Source organism: Argiope bruennichi, chromosome X2 (assembly GCF_947563725.1).
Source record: "Argiope bruennichi chromosome X2, qqArgBrue1.1, whole genome shotgun sequence".
Taxonomy (NCBI): domain Eukaryota; kingdom Metazoa; phylum Arthropoda; class Arachnida; order Araneae; family Araneidae; genus Argiope; species Argiope bruennichi.
Genome location: NC_079163.1, coordinates 22,941,122 through 22,965,892, shown reverse-complemented (window position 1 = coordinate 22,965,892; position 24,771 = coordinate 22,941,122). Strand labels below are relative to the sequence as shown.

At 27.4% G+C, this 24,771-nt stretch overlaps 1 protein-coding gene across 2 annotated transcripts; it reads right to left on the bottom strand.

Moving 5' to 3' along the window:
- Positions 1–687: 687 nt before the first annotated feature.
- On the bottom strand, positions 688–24,394 carry LOC129961099 (RNA polymerase II elongation factor ELL2-like). 2 transcript variants are annotated; one of them, XM_056074921.1, is made up of 15 exons: positions 24,171–24,394; positions 22,884–22,931; positions 22,215–22,312; positions 18,299–18,409; positions 18,171–18,205; positions 16,769–16,898; positions 15,272–15,342; positions 14,116–14,272; positions 7,443–7,470; positions 7,018–7,102; positions 6,462–6,700; positions 5,947–6,034; positions 4,706–5,612; positions 2,277–2,448; positions 688–1,891 (listed from the first exon to the last, which is right to left on the bottom strand). In XM_056074921.1, exons 1-15 carry the CDS (start codon positions 24,285–24,287, stop codon positions 1,745–1,747), a joined length of 2,433 nt encoding a protein of 810 aa, XP_055930896.1. In that variant the 5' UTR covers positions 24,288–24,394; the 3' UTR covers positions 688–1,744. The 2 variants fall into 2 exon arrangements, with proteins under 2 accessions (XP_055930896.1, XP_055930895.1); XM_056074920.1 differs by having other exon boundaries at positions 689–1,891; positions 7,410–7,470.
- Between the last annotated feature and the right edge of the window lie 377 nt (positions 24,395–24,771).

Sequence of the window (24,771 nt, the reverse complement as noted above, 5' to 3'; positions counted from 1 at the left end):
AAATGATCAGTTTCAAAACAAATAACCATTGTCAATTACCATAAATTTGGTGAAATGACATGCAGCATCTTTGGAAGGTATTCTCCACTTTGTGTTTCATTCAAAGTAAGGTAAAAAATACATACATTTATCTTTCTAAAAAAACACAAAGAAATTTATTAAAACATCTCTTACATAAAAACTAAAGCAATAATTAGGAAATTTTCATTTTAAACACATAAATCATTAAATAATGTATGTACAAAAAGTTTATTACTCTTTATCTAAACATGTTGAAGAATACATGTATTAGCAATCATTTTTCAAAATAATAAAATAAAAACTTAAGTTTTAATAATGTGAATCCAATAATGATAATTAGTGATGAGTTTTTAGAATTATATTCTTTGTAATATGTTTAGTTCTACACATCACTATATTATCATACACCTAATAAGAATTCCATTAAATGTAATATGAGATTCAAATTAATGATTGCAACTTGAATTGTGATTTAAAGTAAAATGAGCCAACTGCCCATGCAGCATGCAGAAAGGCTAATTTTTCATGTTTATTGTAACCAGAGACATTTTTTTTCTTAGATTAATAAAGATACAATAATAATAATTTTCTATAAAATTCATAATTTTCCATATTTCCTGTAATAACATTCAAAACTTTTCTGAAGGGAGGGACTATCAAAAAAAAAAAAAAAAAAAAAAAAAAAGAGGAATGCTCTACATAATAAAATCTTACAAATGCATAGATAACAACTCAATGCACAGAATTATTTGGATAGTCAGCAAGAAATATGTGATTTGAGCAACATAAAAACACTTGAAAATAAACAACCAGAAGACATCAATACTGTCAGATTCTTAAGAATTCATTGAAAAACAAAACAAAATGCCACTGACGTAATTAATTTTCAATAATAATTTAAAAGGTTATCTAAAATATTTAAATAATTTTATTTATTAATTAATATGGGCCCAAGAAAGGATTTCAAACATTTATTTGCCCATCATATAATAAATAATTATTTATAAATGCTTTTATTTTTTTTACAGGAACAGAACTTATTAAAACACTGACTAGAATGTTTCACACTGATATATTCCATACAAACATATAGTTTTCTTCCATTAAATCTACAAAACTGGGGTTTTGAAAAAAAAAAAAAAACTTTTCTCAGAATACAATAAAATTTATAAAGGAATTTTCTTTGCTTAGTTGCTCAAAAAATATCACAAAAAAGAAACATTGACTACATGTTTCACATTCATAAAACAAACTTCCTTTCATGTAAAGGGGGGGGGGGAATTGACATGTTTTAATTATCCTATGCTAAATCTCAAAGAAATTGAAGTCATGGAAATGATTTATACCTTCTAAATATTTGGCAGAATTTGCTGAGAAAATTATTACAAAAACTTGTTACCATATGACATGTTACCAAAAACCATGCCAAGAGCATTTATTCACAATAAATTAATATGATCCGATGATGATAATGGGTAAAAGTATTATTTTAACCAACAGCATCATGATGAAAATGGGCAATAACTAGAAAGGAAGAAATAAAGATGGTTGCCATTTTGAAATCAATTTCAAGTATAAAATAAATACAGCCACGGGAAGACTGTTTAAAAAAAGTTTGGTGCAAGACAAGCCCCAAGTAACAAATGGCATTAAGAACATTCTAATACATGAATACATAGCTATTCCGATTCCTACTATAAGGAAATTAAAAAGTTAAATAATTTTAGGAATGTCCAATGTCAAATTCATGAATAAGATTTCTTATGTAAAATAATTTCTCATGCAAATGATACATTAATCGACTACATTCTTTGTAACAAGTATTTTGAAAGTACATTTTATAAACTTGGAACAATGCCATCAAAGCAGCCTGAAAAATAAAATTTTAAAAAGTTAATTTAGTTATAAAAGCAAAATAATCAATACAATAAAATTTCTGTACATTAATGTTTTTACAAATAAAGCTAACCTAGATATTAAAAACATAGCTATAAAAGGTCCTAGCCAGTTTCAAAATAAAAGAAAATACACTTGACAATATTCTTTTGAAATTAAGTGATGTTGACATCAAATTTGTATATTATTATTCTAAAAAGGCTTTCGATAGGGTGTCTTCCTTTTGTTCCTTACATGCAAAGGTTTTATTCATTAAATTTGAATTTTTTGAAACTGAAGCACATGAATCTTATTACTCTCGACTTTTGCTTTCTTAGAAATTTCAAAAATCAATAACCAATTAGAAAGAAATTGCTTACATCATATTCTTGAGTTCCTTCTGATAAAGTTTTCAACTTTTCTTCCAGATGTGTCATTCTTTCATTTGCCCCCATCACAATTTCTTTCAATGTATCGTAAAGAGGGCATTCAAAATCAAAAATTTCTTTATACCTGTCTCTCTGTTCAAATGAAGTAATTTTACAAAACTTCCTAAAAGAGAAAATTTTACACATTATATAATTCATACAAATGAAATTTTGTTATATTCTATAATTTTAGAGAAACTTAAAATACATGTCTGTTCTTTTAAAAGATGTAGACTAAATATTTCATACAACATTCAAACAATTATTTCATGCAACTATTATTTTGAAATAATATATATATATGAAACGGAAAGCTAAAATCATGGGACAACCTGAAACATACAGAAAAACATAACAAAACACCCTTTCAATAGAATCAATAGAATATCAGACACCAAATGCAAAGGTGAACTGCTACAAGAAACTGTCTGTCGGAGAATTAAGAAATGGGCACATCATTTTAATTTTACAACACAGGTACACTTCCAATAATGGAATGAAGTTTGAGGGATAATTTTTTTTTAAATAGAACATATTGAAAAAAATATTCTATATATTGGCGAAACTTCTGTATTAATAAACACACGAATGTATATAAATATATGAAAGAAAGGAAGAAAAACATCGCTTAGTTATACAATTACAAAACTTGTAGAGAAATATCTCTTTATAACAATTATACTATTTTATCTTCTTTTGTCTGTGGGAATGCTTTAACATAATCATTTCGGCCCACATATTTGTGTTCAAAAAGTGCTTCAATAAGCTGTACCACTTCTCAAAATTTCTCCCATGCTTTTAGATTCAACTCTTGATATTATTTTGATGTGTTGCATCTATTTCTTTTTTAATATAATGATTTCTCAGTTCTATTTTTTCATGAAAATAATGATTTTCACGGTTTTATAACTCGACCAGTTTTAGTTACATAAGAATAGAATTTTTATTTTGTTGTAAACATTACAATGTGAAGAATATTTTACTAATATGAGTGTTAAGACGAGGAAACTGTATCAAAAGTTAGATTTTGTAATTTTTTGAGAAATATGTTTGACTCAAGCAACATAAAATATAATTTCTCCTGTCATTCTCCAAGTAGAGTTTTATTGTACCACTAAAGGTTTAGAAATTAGCTATAAGACCACAGAAAGAGTAGACAATTTGTGTGTGTGTGTGTGTATGTGTATGTATATATAGATAAAAATTTTTATGTTAACATTGCGTTTTATCCGTTTTGTGATTATTATTTATAGAGAGCGAGTCACTTGACCAATGACATTTGAGGTTAGTTTTGCCAGCACAATTTAAAGTATTTAATCAAAATTATTATTATGTCATAGTAAATATTTAAAATGCACTTGATGGTGGAAAGGTCACAAAAAAGTAGGGCTTTTATCAACATCAAATTAATAGTATTATTTGTTAATTTTACATGATTTGTTGCAACATTAATGAATACCTTTCAGGTTTACGTTTTCCGAACAATGAAAAATTTTTGACTATGCACTAGCAATTATCTAAATACCTAAGCAATATATGTGATAACCTGCATTGTTTTTTAAATAGCAATGGGGCTTCCAGTGATATCAATTTAAAAAAAAACGCAAAGAATGATCCAGCGAGAATCTGGCAATTTGAAAAAAAAAATCTGATCCCGAAGCTGCTATGTTGGTGACAAAATGTGAAAAACTGATTCAATATTTAGATATTGGCGATATAAGCAAAGAATGTTCTCATCACGGTTGTTTTGAATCGGATGTAGGTTGATCGGAATATGCCCGTAATCATCATGGAAAGATTAAACTTAAATCACTGATCAAATGGTCAGAGGAGTTTATAAACTTGCTAACTGGAACTGATGAACATAGCGTACAGTATGGGACCATAATGGGGGTGGCGAGAGAAGCACCCAAGTATATATGAATTCATTTAAAAAAAAAAAAAATGAAACAACAACAACAAAAAATTATCTGATAGGCTCAGATGACATGTCGTTATTGAAAACTAATATTAAAAGAGATTAACAAAAAATGATTATATAAATCTTAAAAAGATACAGTTAATACTGAATTAAGACAGAATACAGGATATCTTTATTTTTAATAGGGATTTTTATACACAGCATTTGTAAAAAACATTGATTGCACAATAGAAGAACTTCTAGAAAATTAGATGGTATTGATTGGAACTATGTCTATTTGGAATGAAGTGTATAAGTTAGGATTATTTGGAACAACCATATGTATGAAGATTTCACTTAATATTTTTGACGCAAATGCGGCAAGTATATTTGTGTTGGAATTAAAACTTATGTAAAAATCTTAAGTAAACAGTTTGAAATGACTAAAGGAAATACTTAAAAAAAAACAAAAAACAATTACCTTCTAAAGTCGTTAGCATCATGATCTGCAGATTCTGTAGTTAGAATTTTATACATACTACACAATATAGAATGTGATGAAGGAGAATTTGAAGATGAAGAAACAGAAGCGGATTGTGAAAATGAAGGAGCAGAAGTGGAATATGAAGGTGGAGAAGCAGAAGGAGATTGTGAAGGTGGAGGAACAAAAGAGGATTGTGAAAATGAAGGAGCAGCAGAGGATTGTGAAAATGAAGGAGCAGCAGGGGAATGTGAAGATGAAGGAGCAGAAGGGAATTGAAAAGATGAAGGTGCAGAAGGGGATTGTGAAAATGAAGGAACAGAAGTCGAATATGATGAAGAAACAGAAGCAGATTGTAAAGATGAAGAAGCAGAAGCGGATTGTGAAAATGAAGGAACAGAAGCCGAATATGATGAAGAAACAGAAGCAGATTGTAAAGATGAAGAAGCAGAAGCGGATTGTGAAAATGAAGGAGCAGAAGTGGAATGTGAAGGTGGATAAGCAGAAGGGAATTGTGAAAATGAAAAAGCAGCAGAGGATTGTGAAAATGAAGGAGCAGCAGGAGATTGTGAAGATGAAGGAGCAGAAGGGGATTGTGTAGATGAAGGAGCAGAAGGGGATTGTGAAGATGAAGCAAAAGCGGAATGTGAAAATGAAGAAGCAAAAGCGGATTGTGAAGGTAGAGAAGTAGAAGTGGATTGTGAAGGTTTAGAAGCCAAAGAAGAATTGTTCAAAGAAAAGAGCAACTTTTTGTTCTTCTTTCTCTTCCTTTCTCTATTCTTTTTATGTTTTTTATAAGAAGATGGAGGGGATGTTACTTGATGGTTAGATTCTTTGGATTCAGAAGCAGGACTAGGGCAATTTTTAGGTGTGGAATTCATCATCCCATATTGTACTAAACGAAGGTCTGAAATAAAGGGAATTTATTAAACTATACATTAATCAGTAATTATAATTATAAGTAAAGTCTTCTGATACAGATTCATAACCTAAATATAATTTAGAACTTTTTAATAAAGTTATAAAAATTAATGCAAGTTCTAGGAGTTTCAGATGAATTAAATTCAGATATTCATTTAATAAAAAAATTCATTAGACTTATATATTAAGTATTAAAATAGTAAGAATAAATAAATTAAAACAATTTTTATGGTAGCAAAGGGAAAAAGAAAGAGAAACTAGGTTTCATAATTAAGAAGGAAAAAAACTGAAAAATTACAACAACAACAACAAAAAATTACCAGGATTTTCTTCTTTAACTCTAGTTTTCTTCTGTTTCCTTTGGATTGGCCCAGAATTGGCAATCATTTCATCCACTAATGAACATTTCTGTTAAAAAATTATTGAAATGTTTAACTATAAGAATGGCATTTCAAAATTTGAACAAAATTATCTGTTAATTTTATTAGAAATAGAATCGAAAAAGTAATACCTCAAAATACAAATCAACAACAAACAACACTAAGAATGATATATTTATTAATGAATATCATATGAATTGTGAATGAGGTTCCAATTAAAAGTTGGAAAATAATCAAGTTGAAAAGAAACTAAAAAAACAGTTTAATATGTAAAAGTTGAAACAATAGTATTAACATGATTCTATATCAACTTTAAAAAGGATAGTGATAATTAAGTTAATGCCATTTTTATATGGTAGAACGCAAACATTTAATACTCTTAGCAATTGAAAGCAGTAAATATGTTTTAGTAATTTATTTTTAAAAATTAGCAAAATAATAGTAATTTTCTCTACCGTAGAAAAATCTTCAAGGACATGATTTGTCTTATTTATTACAGTGGAACTCTTTTCATCTGAATTGCTCAAAGAAGATTTATCCATTTTTCCCCTCTTCCTTTCTCTTTTCTTTTTATGTTTCTTGTTAAAAGATGGAAAGGATATAACTTGATAGTTAGATTCTTTGGATTCAGAAGCAGGACTAGAGCAATTTTTAGATGTGGAATTCATCACCTCATATTGTGCTAAACAAAGGCCTGAAATAAAAAGAATTCATTAAATTATGTATTAATCAGTAATTATATTTATAAATAAAGTATTATGATACAGATTCACAATCTAAATATAAGCTGGAACAATGCAATAAAGTAATAATAACAAATGCAAGTTCTTGGAGTTTTATAGATGAATTAAACTCAGATACTCATTTAATAAAAAATTCGTGAGACATATATGTTTAATATTCAAACAGTAAAGAAAAATTTAAAAAAAATTATGATAACAACGTGAAAAAAGAACATTTAGGGTTCATAATCAAGAAGGGGAAAAAAACTGAAAAATTACAAACAATTACCAGGTTTTTTTTCTGTAACTCGAGTTTTCTTCTGTTTTGGGATTGGCGCAGAATTGGCAACGATTTCATCCAAAAATGAACTTTTCTATTAAAAAATTATTGAAATGTTTAACTATAATGGCACATTTACATGACTCAATATCAACATTTAAAAAGATAGTGATACACAAGTTAATGCCATTTTTATATAGTAGAATGCAAGCATCTAATACTCTTAGCAATTAAAAGCACTAATTTTTTTTGTAATTTATTTTTTAAAAAACAGCAAAACATAATTGCCTTTTTTAATTTTATTTACATTATTGATAGTTTAACAGTTTTTAGCAGTCTGTCACACAAATTAATCGAAATCTCAAGGGTTTCTTTAATAACCAAAATCAAAAAGTTCTTACTTTTGAATATGAATTTATGGGTACCAGACTTACATCAGTTTGGCATGCTTCCTGCTTCCTTCTATAATAAAGAGATATAAATTATTAAATATAGTTTCTTCAAACAAATATTCTGTACCCAAATAATATAAGTCTAGAAGATAAAATGTACTCCACTTATCACTAATCAACAACAACAAAAAGTACAACTCAGTAACTTTGTTATTCATTATCGCACCTTGACAAAATTACAGTTGATGGAAATCGCATAGAGACAGAGTTGTTGAGATAGACAAACTGATTAACTGAGTTAATGAACCAAATGAAACAACTCGAGGTAGTAATTCATTTACTATGTTAATGAGTTACTATCTCGAAATATTTCCATTGCTGAAATAAAGAATTTTCAATAACAGGCAGCCTGCCTTTTTATGTATGTGTATGAAATTTTATTTTGAAATTTGCAGTAGTTCTTGAGATATACTTAATTTTGTGTGTTGAAAATTCCACTGAAAAAAAAAAAAAAAAAAAAAGCTTACCTACCGGGGACCATATATTAAGTAAATATCAGCTTGTTAATAGTAAAATAAAACTTTTTTGTTTTTATTCACAGGAATTTCAGAAAAATCAACAATATGATTCAGATTTATTCTTACTATGAACATGACTTTTCAAACTATAAATATTTTTTTTTTATTTAAATATTGAAGCACTACCATTATTTTAAAAATCAATTCATCATTCGGCCTTTTTAGTTGATTAAGCCCTAAGAAATTAACAAACATCTTAATTTTTACGGCAATTAAATATACAGTTTCACTCATTAATTAAAAATCTGTTTTTACATACAAGTTAACAATATTTTAATTACTTCAATGATCGAAGCAATGAACGAAGGAGGATTAATCTGTTAGTACCAAAATAATAAAATTTAAAAATATTACAGAAGTCAAATTAGTGGAATGAAATTTAACTTATCTGGTTACAGAACTGCCCGGGGGTAATATTTATGAAGATGAAACAATATTTGAAATAAAATAAAATTTACATGTCCCCATATGAATAATACAGAGTAACGAACTGTAGTCCACAAATAAACTGAAAAATAGATGGTGATAAATCTTCACCTTTCAAGCAACGCTGTATCTGAACTAAAAAGCATATTTTAATCACATACGTCTGTCTGTGAGCACACTAACCCATAAATGGAATGTATTAGAAAGATGAAATTTATGTTTTTTACATCAAAATAATTAATTTGAAAGAAGTTTTAAATTAAATTGCCTAAAAGAAGACAACCTTGCCACCTAAATCTTTGCGAAGCGAACGATTAAAAAAAAAAAATGATGGATGGAATTTTCCATAAGTTGAATCCTCAGACTAGTATATCTGTGCCAAATGTTAAAATTTCAGATCTATCAGAAGATGATTAGTTTAATTACGACACCTAAACTGTTAATTTATTAAATTTTTGATTCGATTAGTTGGAGAGATGAGATTTAAAAGCTGTATTGGATTGAATGGAATATATGAAGAAGCTAAATTAACATAAGCATATTTTATAAAACACTGAAAAATCGTATTTAAAATCATGAGAGCATTGAAAACTCTTGGTGACTTACATGATACATTTAGGTCTTATTTAACATGTTATTATTCAGAGAGTGGCATGCTGCAGGATTGCTACTCAAATCTGGGGGGGGGATTCCCGTGTTTTCCCTGTATGTATATTCAAGATACGAGAAAATGTGTGAATACCACTTATGTGCTACTGTTTGACAACGGATTCTAAAATTCTCTGTGCTTTTGTGCATGCGTTAGGAAGGGTTTAATTCATCAAAATAGGGATGTGAAGAAAGATGAAAGGAGGGTATACTTACATTTAACCATAAAATAAACTCGGATTACTCGCAAACTGAATTAAAATAATTCGGTCAGAAACGATACGATATTCACATGCACTGACAAAAAAATTGAACAAAAAAGTATCTAATAGGGCGAAAATCAAGGTCAAAGAAGAATTCTGGAAATGCGATCATCCTTTCCACGTCTCTCCCCTTAATGAGATAGAATCGTCGAAAAGTGATCGTCTCAGAATACTGAAACGAACAGTAGTTATGATGGAATATGGTTTTAAGGAGTGGAAAATGCAAGGAAAGCAAGAAATAACAATTTAAAATTATTAAAAATAATAGCATATTAAAAGGTTTATATTTACATACAGGAAAAATAACAACAACAATAAATCTTTATTTATTATCTAGAATTTAGTAAGACAAAATTTATATATTAAAGAGGGGTGGGGCTATATTTCCTCTCGGTGCTGTTTAATTGTAAATACACACAAAATTAAGGACCCAGTTGACATAAACGCAAAACATTTTTGTCATCATGATACAAATAATTGAATGATTACTGTCGCAAACTCCTCCCATCTTGCATTTTGGAATCTGATAGCAGCGCCGCTGTATTCCAGTCATCTGATACCGAGACCTCCGACTAAAAACACCAACACATGGTCTTCGGGTTAGATTGTAAGCTGAAATTTAAGATGCCTTTAATTCTAAGTGTTATTTGTGTTTATTTTATGTGCGTGAAGTGTGAATAAATGTTTCGTCTCAAAAAATGTGGATTATTTGTTCTAAAGTGATATTATTACTCATCTATAGTGGCACCCCTGAAATATAAGGTAAGTCTACCTTATTTGAATTAGATTTTTTCTTCATTTTTTGCTGATAAAATGATAATCATCTTAAAAAAACCCCTACAAAGCAAGATTTATTATTATTTATTCATTTTTGCCAATTCAAATGTGTTTGGGTATCAATTTCTGTTGCAGATTTTTCAGCCATCAGATTCATGGAGCTAATGGATCTAATCTGTAACAAAAGAGGTACGGCATTTCTGTTCGGCCCAACGTACATTTTTTTAGCTATTTCACTTTCAGTGAACATATTTCCGATACATCATTGATTGAACTAAAGGACGAATGTAATGCAACAAGTTTTAATAACCATAAAAATTCCGCTTTAAATGATTGTTCTTGAACTAAAACGTTCGAAATCAGTTTATTTTCGGGCATTAAATCTAACGTTTTAGGATTTGACGGGTAATTCCTTTTAGATATTAAGTCCAGCATCAATGATGACTCTTTGGAACTAGTACACAGTCTTGTATGTTTTCCTCTTTTGGCATGACTAGTAAGTGCCTGTTTTCGCATATTAGTTAGGCTTATTTTCTTCTTACAAACCGAGCAGTACCGAACAAATTGATTTTGTGGAGCTTCATGAACCCATTCAGCAAAATCAGGATTGGTTTTTTGTATCAGTACAGTTCCTATTACATGCCGATTTTGCTAAGTTCACTGATTTAAAAATATTCTCTAATCTCCCTTGAATAAGCTCATAGTTCCTCATATAATAAACAAACCATTCAATAAACTCAAGTTATGATAAATCACCGCACTGCTTCCGCAGATAGAATGTTGCTAATCCCACCAGAGAAATGTATTCTAGTTTTTCTCGTACATGCTCATTAGCTGCAATTCGGTAGTCTCATGGGAAAAGAATTGTCTCGCAACTCGAATGATCTATATGGGAAAAAGAGGGGATAGAGAAAAGGGGTGTTTCCGCATTACATAATTGCGATTGGTATTGTATCGTTTTTTGGAAGCTATGACTACGATCTTTTATTCTTGAAATATTTAGAGACTGGTATTATTTTGATGGGAAATAAATAACTAAGAAACTTAAAATTCTCTGCATTTTTCTTGTTTTTATGAAAAATTTCAAATTTCCCTGGGTTTTTTAGATTACTTTTAAATTCCCTGATTTTTCTGGGTTTTTTAAAACGACTTTTAAATTTCTTGTGTTTTCTCAGTTTTCTCCCGGAGATGTGGCGCTGTCCACAAAACTGCTCGATGGGGCTTATGAAAACACTTCATTGAAAAATAAGGACTGTAATTCGGGCTGTAAAAGCTACTGAAAGAATGACAGAGGATAAACATTTTTTTTCGTTATGCATGGCTGACGCAATCAAGAGAAATATATACAAACAAATGGGACAATCATTGTATTATCATGCTACAATTACTTATTTTTTTCATAAATAGAAATATAATGGAGAGATTGTTTCCTAATTCTGAGGGAAAGATTTTACAGACGTTTTGAAAATATCCTTAATCCAATTTTTCAAAAAATTATGACTGAGTGCTCAACATTGAGCTATGTGTATATAAATAACCGGCGCTAATTTCCTTAGTTTGGCATCAGCTAATTTGCTGGATGGTAAGAAATGGTATGGATTTCTTTGAATATCCATTTCATTTACTTTCAACTGCCGATAAAGAATAAAAATTAATCAAATATCCTTAAAGTCAATTGGCCCTGCAATCAAAGTTTAGCAAAATTAACGTTAAAATCTTCTGATTAAATCTGACGACTTTAACATGAATCATGTGAAAATAAATTTAATATTTTACGAACTGCGATGATATAATGGTCATTAGATCTCGTGCTTCATTAAGTTATATATATATATATAAATTTAATATACGCCCCTCATAAAGTGGGCATTGCACATTGATTGTGAGAATGTTACAATTTTTGTGAACATTTCGAAAACTATTTGGGATATGCACATTTTTTTTTAATTATTTATTTATTTATTGGATTCTGGCATTTCACCATGTCAGTTTTGTTCTGATGCAAAAATTTTATCACATTACAATTCAATTTCACCCCATATTTATGTTAAAAAATTCAGAAAAATATTAAATTTGTTTTATCTATGCACATTTTGAGATTTTATGAACTATGATAATTTTCTGTAAGTGCTTTCTAATTTGAGAGATATATAATTGTCTCTGAGATATCACTGAAAGTTCGTAAAACTCATTTAACATTGAAAGTGATACTTTTTTAAACACCATAACTGAAAATTATCATCAGAATTCCACAAAATTTAATCAAGGTTAATTTCGTGATGACAAATCAATTCAGCAAAAAATCTTGATATCCACAATGCAAAAAATTCAAGATATTAGTTTAGTGAATAATGCTAATCAACTAGATTAATCAATTTGAATTTGTTGTGTGGAACAAACCTAACCTCAATAGTCATTTTAAATAATTTCTCTTTAGTCAGTGACAGAAAATTTGTGAAAATCTGATAATAAATATTCATATTACAACTCGTTTAATAAACAATGTAATTTTTAAATTGCATTAAAATCACACTTGTCGTCTTATATCGAAATGTGTAATAGATCTTTTCATAACAAGATTTTACTTGAGAACTTAAACTCCTCAATTATCTCCATCATTAGACTTGTTAATATACCCAGAATAGTTCAAGATTAAAATCTTGAAAATGCAAAATATTTTTAATATAAAAACTAATTTGTATAAAATATTGTAATATAAAAATTCCTTTTATTATCAGAAACATTTTTCAGCAAAATTAGAATAACAATTGAACAGATGATCTATAAAAACCACTGATAACTAATTTTATTAATTCTGTAAATTTTGCATACAAATGCTGAATATTAGAAACGTTGTCTTTGTTTGAGCGATTGACTTAAGTTAACTTTTAAACATGGTTAAATTATTACTTTAAAATCCATATAAGGACTGTCAAAAGGCGAATTAAAAAAAGAAATTTTAAAAAACTGTCTGAGAGTAGTTCAAAGTGTTATAAGAAAAAAGCATTTTAGTTAATTTCTAATTAATTTTTGTAGTTAAAAAATTAATAATATTCTTTCTCATGTTTTATATAATAACCGAATAAAGTTTGGTTGACTTTAGCCCGACTGCTTAGCAGGAGAGTCACAAAGACTTATTTATATTGCAATAAGTTTTGCATTGAATCAATAAATAGTTCAAAGAATACTCAAAATTTTATCAAATTACAATGTGTAGGAATGACTAATAGTAGCTTAAAATTACAATTTAATACACGAGCCATGATTGACAAATGCTGTTAAGGAGTTAACGTCTTTTAATGCAATTATGGCCAAGATAATAAATGGCCTATGGAATTCGTTACAGCAAAGAATTAAATTTAATAGCTAGTTCCATGTGCTCTTACATTTCCCTTTCTGTTTGTTGTCTGCAGTATTTTGCCAGAATTTTTTTTAATTAAAAATAATCACTATTTTAATTTAAGACTAAATTAACTTTATTTAATTACAGATTAAATTTTCCTCGCATGTTCCATTAATTACACTCTATCCCCATCCATGTTTTTATATTTCATGGATATAAAAAAAAATTAAAAAAAAAAGATCAGCAAATAAGTATAATCTATTAAAAAGTTTTAAAACTAAAATGTGTTTTTTAAATTATTATTACTTGGTTTATAATGACAAAGAATGTTGCAAACATGCATTGCCAGTAATTTTATTCAGCCAATTGGTATCAGAAATCATAGTTTAGTGAAGATTAATGTCATTCTTATAATACATAATAAATAACATTTAGAGAAGGACCTTGTACTCTTAAAACTTGATCAAATGATGAGGATGGTAAACAAGACAGCTCTCTTTCCAAATGTTCAGAGGAAGATTAGAAGTAGGATTGAGATCTATCTATTGTCTTTAATAGATACCAGAAATGAATCCCCCCCCTAATAAATCATTAAACAATTATTGCTTGGCTTTGAAAAAAGCTCATAAAAAGTTGATTTTGAAAAAAAGGTCAAAAGGAAAAAAAAAGGGGCCACATACTTTTTAACAATTGCAGCATCTTTTGCTGAATAAAACTTCCAGTCATCTTCAACTTCCTTCCATAACTTGGTATGCAGATGAAATAGTTTTCCGTTGAAAGTACCAACAAAATACAATATGGCAAATACTTGGCTCTTGTCGAATTCAGAGATGCCCTCTAAAAGAAACAACAGTAGAATCAACAAACAAAGCACCAAGTAAATATATATATATATATATATATATATATATATATATATATATATATATATATATATATATATATATATATCCTACGATACATTTTAAAATATTGCAACAGTTCATTCAGGATTTAAAATTTGGAGTCCAGTTTACTGTGATGCATATTTTACTTTAATATGCTAAAATTTCCTTTTAGAATTTGGGGGAAAAAATGCTAATATTTTTTTAAATGTATTTATATGTAAATATAAATTGCAAACGGTTTAGCCATATCACTTTTCCATGCATACATTTAAACTTCAAATGTACTTGGAGTTTAGTACTAAAAATTCAAGATATTATTAAAATTATAAATTAAATTCATAAAAAAGAAGAAGGAAAAAAAAAATATATAAGATTTCGAATACATTTTTACAAAATACAAAATATTTTTACGATTTCGAATACATTTTTTATTATTTTCTTTCTTGAAATAAAAATTCAAGTTTGAAATGAATATAACAGGTATGAAAATCACACCCATTTTATATACTTTAAACATTTACTGAAAGTTTAAAAAACTAAAGAAATTTTGCAAACTAAATTCATGAATTTTAAAACAACAAAATGAAATTACTGGAACAATAGTTATAAAAGCAATGGTTTAGTTAAAGCTACTATTTAAATGTACAGGGTATAAAGCATATACATCATAGTATGAAACAGTTACACATAAATTTCATAATCAGACATCTTAAATAGAAAAAATATTTCTCAGCATTGACAAGTTAATAGACAGTTTTAATCTAATAGAGTATCATAAGTTTATTATTATAGTATATTTCTAACTGGAGTATAATTAAGCAGAAAAACAGAATGTAATGTATGCCTAGTTTCTATTTTATCAATAAAACATTTTAATATTTTTCTGTGTCAGAAACTTTACCTAGAAGTGGAAATGTGTAAAAATAAATACACCTTGAATTCAACATACCTTTCATCAGTCTATCCAGAAGTTCTGATCTTTTATAAGGTTTTAATGCTAACATATGTATGATCCTTTTTCTATTTAAAAAAGAAGAGGCCAAATAATTAATAAAAAAATAAAGTTAGTTAAAACTTAAGCATTATATAATATAATAATGTCATTAACAAAGTATACACATATATAAATTACTATAAGATGCATCATTTATTCCATGCTAAAGAACACATTTCAATTAAACAATTTCTTTTCAGATAATCAAAAATCAATAATAACAACATTGAAGAAACAGCAATTCATTCGATCTCTGGTTAAGAGGATTGCAATGAAAATTATTAAAATTTGAAATATAAATACAGGGCATTTTTTCTATTAAAATATTATATTTAATGTAGAGTAAAAAGTACAAGTTTAGTATATACTCGATGTTCCTGGATTAATGGGCAAAACTATAAGGGTAGGTAAAATCCATACAAAGAAGCATTTATTGTATAGCAATAGGGCGATGAAAAGTGTTGGCAGAAAAAAGCAAGAAATGCCAAAGAAATGGGGGGGGGGGGGTAGAAAGTTCTTTAGATAATATTTTTAGGGTAGACGATTGTTTTATTTAGTTTTTATTTTCAAATTCTCTCCTAATGTTTGAATTTGAATTTTATTATAGGAGCTTCAAACAATTTTTAACTGTTAGAAAATATTTATGTGTGATGAAGCAATTTATGCTCTTTGAGAAAGCAAATATGCATCTTATGCATAGGATTACAAATTGTAATGGTGTTTTGACCTATGCTTCTAGAACAAAATTGGATCATAAAATGTTTCCATGTTTATTCTATTCTAACAGTGTTGCGGGAGTGGTTAATTCCAACCACTTAAGAAGCTACATGCATGCTGCTTCATTCGCAGCATTTCTTGATTTTTTTGCCAACATTTTCCATTTTCAACTCCCTATTCCTGTTCAAAAAATGCTTCTTTGCAGTTACTTAACTACCTTTAAAGCTTTGAACAAGAATTCAGGGACAACATGAATTTTTAAAAAAATGTTTTCATTATAAAATAACAAAAACACCTTTATTTGTAATAGCAAACTGAAATTGCATTATCAGGAAATAATTTTCAAATTCATAATCAAAAATTGGTACATTAAAAAAAAACACATCCAAAATTTATAAATGTGATTATAAGTTCAATAATATAGAGTATTTCCATTTTAATATACTTGTAATAAAGAATTTATAAAAAATTGAAAGTCATTTAACTTGAAAAATAGGACATGTAAAATAAAAAAGTATGTTACTTCGAAATAGTTTTAACAAACACATAAAACTTGCATATACTCTAATATAATTCATCATATACTAAATATGAAAATTTAAGAAATTTCAAGTAGTCATATCCAAGCATTGCTTTAGATTTTTATGCCAGGAATAATTCATATTTTCATTTAAAGTCAAGTAACAAAGAAGCATTGTTAAAAAGAAACAAAAGTTCATACGTTTTTAAACATACCTTATACATTGGCTTACAATATCAAAATCCTTATAGGGTATAAACCTTTTATTTTCATTACCATTTATGATTATTGAATTAGGTGCTCCTGGGAAAGTACTAGAGCATTTTACTGTTACTTTCTTGGACCCTATTTTTGAAAAGAGAAATGAATTATAATGATTTATTTAAACTTATATAAATTGTTTTTCCACAATCTTGCAAACTAAGTGTCCTGTTTTAATGTCAACATTAGTAATTGTCTAAGGCAGAAATGTTATAAGAAAAATTACAAACTAGAAAGGAAAGAAACAGCTAATTAAACTAGATTAAAAAGTTATAAGGCAGAAATTTTATAAGAAAAATTACAAACTAGAAAGGAAAGAAATAGCTAATTAAACTAGATTAAAAAGTGTGATAAAAAGGCGGTAGAGGACAGAAACGAAAATTTTAAATTTCATTCACATACTAGAGAAATAAAACACTAAATTGCACATAATAATTAAAATAACATATTTTTTGACAGAAAAAGAAAAATTTTTAACGATTATTCGTAATTCTTCTTATTATTAATTATTCAAATAACTGAACTTGAACAGTGAATGTGACAACTTTTTCAGCACCTCAGAAACAGTTTCGTATTTGTATTTATTTGTATCTCTTCTATATTAATCTTAAATAGATTTTATAACATATCAAAAAATAACCATGTATCCAAGTTTAAATTCCTCTCTCACAGTTGAAATTTCACAAACAGAAACAATTGGCTACTTATATAAGGACATTTAAGTACAGTAGTATCCTGAAGTAAACTGGGAATTTTTTATTATCCGAGTTGATGGAAAACTTAGTTGATACAGCCTAAACTTTAAATCGCGATTTTATTTTTCCTTTCATCATGATTTTCTAAAATTATAAAAATAAGCTTGCAAGTACTGACTTGTATTTACATTTTAACAGACTATTTTAAACTTATCAAACTTATACAAATTCATGATTATATATAATGTTTGATGTTTACTTTCCATTTTTTCAAATTATTCTTTTAAGAATATATCCCACCTCCTCTCAACAAAACACAAGATACATCCTCCACCATGAAATTTAATAGAATTCGCTTATATCAATATAAAAATACTTAAGAATGGAAATCTTTTACCTGGTCTTTAACAATTTTTTGAATTAAAGAAAGTCATTTTTTTTCTAATGACATGTTTTCAAATTTTTGTATCACGAAAATTGGATTTAATGTAAAATTTGTCATTCTTTCAGAAAAAATCATTATTTATTAACAAATGAAAACTCCATTTCAATTTAATGCTACTGGTTTCTTTAACAGAGTCATATAGGCGGATAGAGGTCCAAATATTAGAAGTTCTACAGTAATAAAATAATTAAGTTAAATAATAAATTTTATACATACTAATAAATGAATTTGGCATTTCAATTTCTCTGCATCTAACAAAAAGAAAGAAAAGAGTGTTAAAACGAAAAGATTGAAAAAAAATTACATAAAAATCGTAAAAGTATAAATTTAAAACTGGTATTTACAGGTTTACTTTCCGTTGATGTGTTAATCTTGACCTTGTTTTTTCAAAACTATTAACACCTGGTTTAATGATGATTTTTTGCCGCTGCACAAGAGCTACAGCTTCCAATTTTCTGAAAATCCAATAATTTCATAAAATTAATGTAAAAAAATTAACAACAAAAAACACACTACATACAAATTATATTTTTATAATAAAAACAATAATGAAACTCTAATTATTACTAATCATATATTAGTAATTTTAATAATTTATATGGAATTTCCCTCATGTAAATAATTTTCAAGTCAATGTTTGATTAATTCAACTTAGTATATTATATTTGGAATAAATCAATAATCCTTACTGATCCTTATTCTTTTCTACCACAGATATGATTACATATGAACGATCAAACAAGTAATAAGCCTGCAAATCCACAATTTATATGCAAATTAAAGAAATGACATTTCAAAAAGCATTTCTTACTTTATAAAAAACTAAATATTGCACTGCTTCCAGAAATTGAATGTTGCTAATCCCACCAGAAAAATGTATTCTATTCATTCGCACAGTTGCAGAAGTCTTTGCACATGGTCATTAGCTGCAATTCGGGAATCTTATGGAAAAAGAATTGGCTCGCAAATCGAAACTGGAATGATCTATATAGTAAAAAAGGGGGAAAGAGAGAGAAGGGGCGAGTTTCAACATTACACAAGTCCGAATGGTATTGTTTCGTTTTTAGAGGCTATAATTAAGATCCTTTATTCTTGCAATCTTTAGAGATGGACGTTATTTTGATGGGGAGAAAATATCAAAGAAACTGAAAAGAATGAGACTAAATCTCAAATTATATTTTATTTTTTAAATTTCTTCAACTAAAAATTTTATATATTTAAATTAAATAAACGCAAACATTTAAGATTTAGCCTTAGCTATTGAAACTGAAAAGTGAAATAAATAATAAAAATACAAGAATGTTTTTAAAGACTCAACATATAAAGGAGGGTGCATAATAAGGAATAATTGCAAAAATTACACAATTACTTAGCAACCTTAACTAAAAAAAATAAACACCTTTTTATAAGCATGCCAATATAGATCTGCATTATTTCCGAGGCATAACGTTTTCCGTTATATAATCAAAAAATTTTTTTATTGCAAAATCTTTTTTTTTTTTTTAAAATTAACTCGAAATATAAATTTTTAAAATTTCAATATTTATTATTGCACTTTCATGACTTTTTTAAAATTTTAAAATAAGGAATACCTTTTTGGTTTGACAAAAAAAAAAAAAAAAGGTAAAGCTAACTAATATTACTAAAAAAATTAAATTAACAATTATAAGATTAATAATACATTTCTGAAAATGTCAACATTGATGTAGAAGCAAACCATGATCAAAAATGTTGTATCTCATTTTTATACATCCAGTAACAAAAAAATTTAAAATGAATAGGATAGAAAATATAAATTTTCTCTTCCATTAACTTTCCATAATTAGCATTCCTTTTCATATTTTATTTGCAACCCATTAAAGCTAAGAGGTAAAGCATTCCAGAATGACTACCGTGATAAAATTAGGAAAAATGCCATGAAATTGATGACAGAACATGTTCTAATTGAGTTTTTTAAGGTAATTTTTTTAACTGAGAAGAAAAATAGCATTTGGAAATGGTCAAACTACTAAAGAAAAATTATAACTTCTGGCTCCTGAAGTTTAGTAAAAGGTTTTCGACATTTCATATTCTGAAAATTTAATTAAAATGCACTTTTTAACCTAAATGCACAAATAAATAAATTTTTCATAAATTAGTTCTTTAAAAATTTCAGAAAAATGTGATTATATATTTTAAGAAGGAATGAAAATGATTTAACAATTCCTAATTTTCTAACAGTTATAAATTCAAAATTAAAAAGAGGTCAACCCAGTAGTTAAAATAAAAATAAAAATTCAAAATGCTAGTTACCTTATTTTTTTAAAAATAGTTTTCGAAGACATCATGAAACAATATAACGCTTCATCTCAAAATTTATCAACACTCACCAGCAAAGAGTCTAATTCAATGAACAGCTTTAGAGTTTTAAAGCATAATTTCAAACAAAGAAAGCATTTTTTATCAAGTGCCTCAACAATTCGATGAAGTAATGACATTCTTCAATTCAATCAAAACTGAATTAATTGGATAGGTTTTTTTTTTTTAATTTTCAGACAGTGTATCAATAAAATAATTTTTGTAAGATAATATGGTTTAATGTCATGGCAAAAGTACATTAAAATGCTGTTTTTAATTAAACTTTGTACAAAATTTTTGAAAACTCCATTCTCAGCGATCCTCTAATACCTAAGGAACAAATTCCTGATTCATTTCATGTTTCTAACTTAAATGGTTTGGCCTGCATATTGCTCTGACAAACAAACCAGTATAGAGAGATATCACAGGGAAATAATTTTATAAGAGGTACAAAAAGAGAAAAAGCAAAAAACGTTAAAAAATGACAGAGTTTGAGAACCTAAAAAATTAAAGTTTATAAAATTTCTTTTATTTCTTAAAGATTTTAAATACCATATCGAGCAGAATAATTTTTAAAACAAAACCAAAATTTGTCGAGATTGGTTCACCAAATAATTTCCAAATAGATGCGATACTTTAAAAGGATACTGTAAAAAAAAAAATCATAACCATTGAAAACTTATTGGTTCAAGTTAAAATGTCATGAAACTGGATTTTACCCAATCAACTAAAGTAATTACACACTGCAATAAATCATAATTCAAAATAGTACAGTAAAATCCCTTTAAAAAGCCATTCCAGAGATTATTCCAAAATTATATCTATGAGAAAGAACAATGGTCAAATGTTTAATGTACTAAAAAGCTTCCCTGTAAGTGTTTTTAGAAAAGATCCTTATATGTTCAACTCTTTGGAGCACTAAATTCATCTTGCTTTATTCTTATTTTTCTTCATTGGAGCAATTTGTGTTAAATTCTTAAATATCACATAAAGGATAAATTGTACATTTGATAATTAAAATAAATTCTTCACCATCAAATTACTAAATACAGTTTGAACATTTTTGAAATCACAAGTTTAATATAGTAAATATTTCATACTGTCTCCTCGAGATAAATACTCCACTATTTCAATAAATGGCAATGACCATTGTTGAAGAAAGAGGGAGCACAAACAGATCATTTAGCATGATTTTAATATGCGTTGACAACCCAGGATTACTTCTCCAAATTCCTTTGGTTGGTTTTCTTTTTTGATACATTCATTAAACAAAACTTTACAATCATGCTTTCAACTTAATTGTATCCAACATTTGAGAAGAAGGAAAAATACATTTCTTGAGATAAATTAAGCTATTTTTTTTTTAAATTAAGCACTTTCATGGTGCTTAGTGATTGTTAAATTCAAGCACTTTTTATGATGCTATGCACCCTAGTAAAATATCAACTTACCATTTAGAATTCATTAGAAAAACTTAATTATAACATTTCCTTACCTGCATACTTAAATCAAGAGAAAAGCAAAAATTGAGCTTAAAAACCAAACCGTTAAGCTCAGAAAGGGACTTATCATATATCTGAACTTAAAATTGATTTGTAAAAAAAGTGTTATGTAAAAAATAAATCAGAATTAAAGGAAATGTAATGATATTAACAATAAGCTATAGATTTTAGATATGGTTTTTTAATTTCAACTAGAAAAAATTATATTAGTAATCTATAAATTATATTAATCTGCTAATTTACAGGTTTATTAACATTAAATTATTTCACTTACCTCTCACATTATATCAAAATTTTTCATTTTCTGCAGAAATATGTTAGAATCCTTAATCATTGAAATATAAAATTTCACATTCAACCCCCCCCCCCAATACTATGATTCACAAGAAAACAAAAAATATGATTACATATTTTTACACACCTGTTCTCAGTTTCCTGGACACAATAAGTTGAATCATAGCCTGCTGTGCTACCAGTAATGCTGAAACTAAAAATTTCACCATTTGGCATTTTTATAACCTGCAATGTGAAAGATTGTAAGTAATTAAATATTGAAACTTAGTATAATTTGTTTAATATAATAACTAATGCAACAATCCAATAAATAATAAGCACTGCTAACGAGTTTTGGGATAAGATAAACAACAAGAAAAATTCTCTTGATTTGATTTTAATAGTTTTCATCCGCAATTTATTGATCTATTATTTCAAAGCATTAAAATTGAATTATTCTTGTATTTACATTTGAAAATTGAAGTAATTTGACAATCTGATCTCAAAATCTTTAAGTGCAGGTCAAATTTTTAATTCTTAAAACATTTTTTTTTTTTTTTTAAATTACCATTCGTTGTTGGTACATTATATATAAATATATAATTGCTTAAAATTATAATATTATTGTTACTAGTAGTTACATACCTAGAAATTAAAAGAGAAGGAAAAAACACTGTGAGAAATTAAAAAACAAACATACTTTTATAGCAAAAATCATTTAAAATCTCATTTCGTTAAAAATAAAGATAAATTTCTACACTGTATCCTTATCTTATTTCACTATTTAATAAAGAAAAGTAAACATGGCATTACTTACTCCATTTGAATCATCAAATTTTATTGTTAACTTGGATGAAGATCCATTCTGAAAAGTGAAAGTAAAAATTATGAATAACCCCTTACATTTTTCTCTCTATTAAAATTAAGAATAGATTTTAAAATTAAAATTACAGAAAATATAATATCATGAATAGAATTACTAATAAGACTGAAGGGGAAAAAAAAAAAAAAAAGGCCCAAGACAGTAATTATTAGAAAAATGTTGTTGAAGAAGTCACATTGAAAGATACCATTTTTTTAATGTCAAATTAACCAATCCATTTCAAAGTAATTATTTATCTAATAATTTCCAAAATACATTATAATTTGATAATTACAATTTATTTAATACTAAGAAATAAAGCTCTGGATGAAAATTGCTAAAACAATTTTCATTCAACATGCAAATTATCTTGGTTTCAAATAATCATTTAATATTACCATTTTAATCCATAAAATAATTTTTAACAAGGGATCTGATATAATAATTATAAAAAGTACTCACAAGTGACGAAAAGTAGAAGTAAGTAGTCAAATAACAAGTAAAAATAAAATGTAAAGTGGATTTATACCTTTCTTGACTATCTCTTTTGTTTATTTGAAAATAAAACCAAGTATCTTTTAAGACACTATTAATGTTTTATGAACATTTAAAACATAAAAAGTATATCTTAGATTAAAGCATTAGCAAAATAGATGATTAAAATATCTATGCTACAAAATGATGAAAGCATACATGAATGAACAAGCTTATATGAAGGAGAAAAAAAAAAAAAAAAAAAAAAAAAGCAAGCAGAAAGAAAGTACTTAACACTTATTTTTCAGATCAAATTTAGCATCTTATTCGATATTTTGCAAACAAAACCCTTGTATATAATCCATGGTTTATCAAAAATAATTCCTGATGAAAATCTTTAATATCCAAATTTAATATATATATAAATCATAACATCAGTATTATAAATTGAGTGAATATGTACAGCACAGAAAAGCCTGCTTTTAAGATGTTTTTAAAGAATCCTTCCGAAAAATTCAATCAAATTAAACAATTTTGCTTAAGCTAATTTATTACAACAAGGTTATTTCAGAATAACTCACATAACTATCAGTAAAACAACGTTTTTTTTTCTTTTCTTTTCATATTGCAGTATTGATTATTAAAATATTGATTTCCAAAAATGAATTTAGTTTTCTAATTACTTGAAATGAAACAACAATAGCAAATTCAAAATTGTTTTAACATTTCAAAAAACATTCTCCCTGGATTTTTGCATTAGACGCTTACCTGGTTAAGTGCATATTTTTCAAGCAAGCTCAAGACATCATCGGAGATCCTCATAAATATAGCAGATTTTTTATATTCGCTATGATTCACTAAATCTAGCTCTCCAATATTATCCATTATTAGTTAATATAATAATCACCACATGGTTTAAATATTAGAAAGGTAAGAATAGATACCACTATAGGCATGCAACGATAGATGAAGATTTGTTGCCCGGCGTTGAAATTGACAAGCGTCTGTAGCAGAAGAGAGGATTTAAGCATCTTAACGCTCATTGGCTGTTCGAATCACATGAGCCTAATGCATAAATTTTATTTTTCTTGGCAAATTACTGCTTTTTTTGTGGATTTAAGTTATATTAACATACCGTTTTTAAAACAACACTAGGGCGATTTTGGATAGACTTCGAAATTTTGTATCGCGTTCAGGTTATGAGGACTAGCACCCCCTCTCCAAACTTCCGCACCACACTAGCTGGTGGACGTTTGGCCCTGGAGGATTTAACATGCACCAGACCCCCTTACGCTACGGTTCTTCAGTGGAATTAGGTCTCGAACATGAAACTCTGAGATTCCGAAGCCGCGACGTTACCATCAGTCCA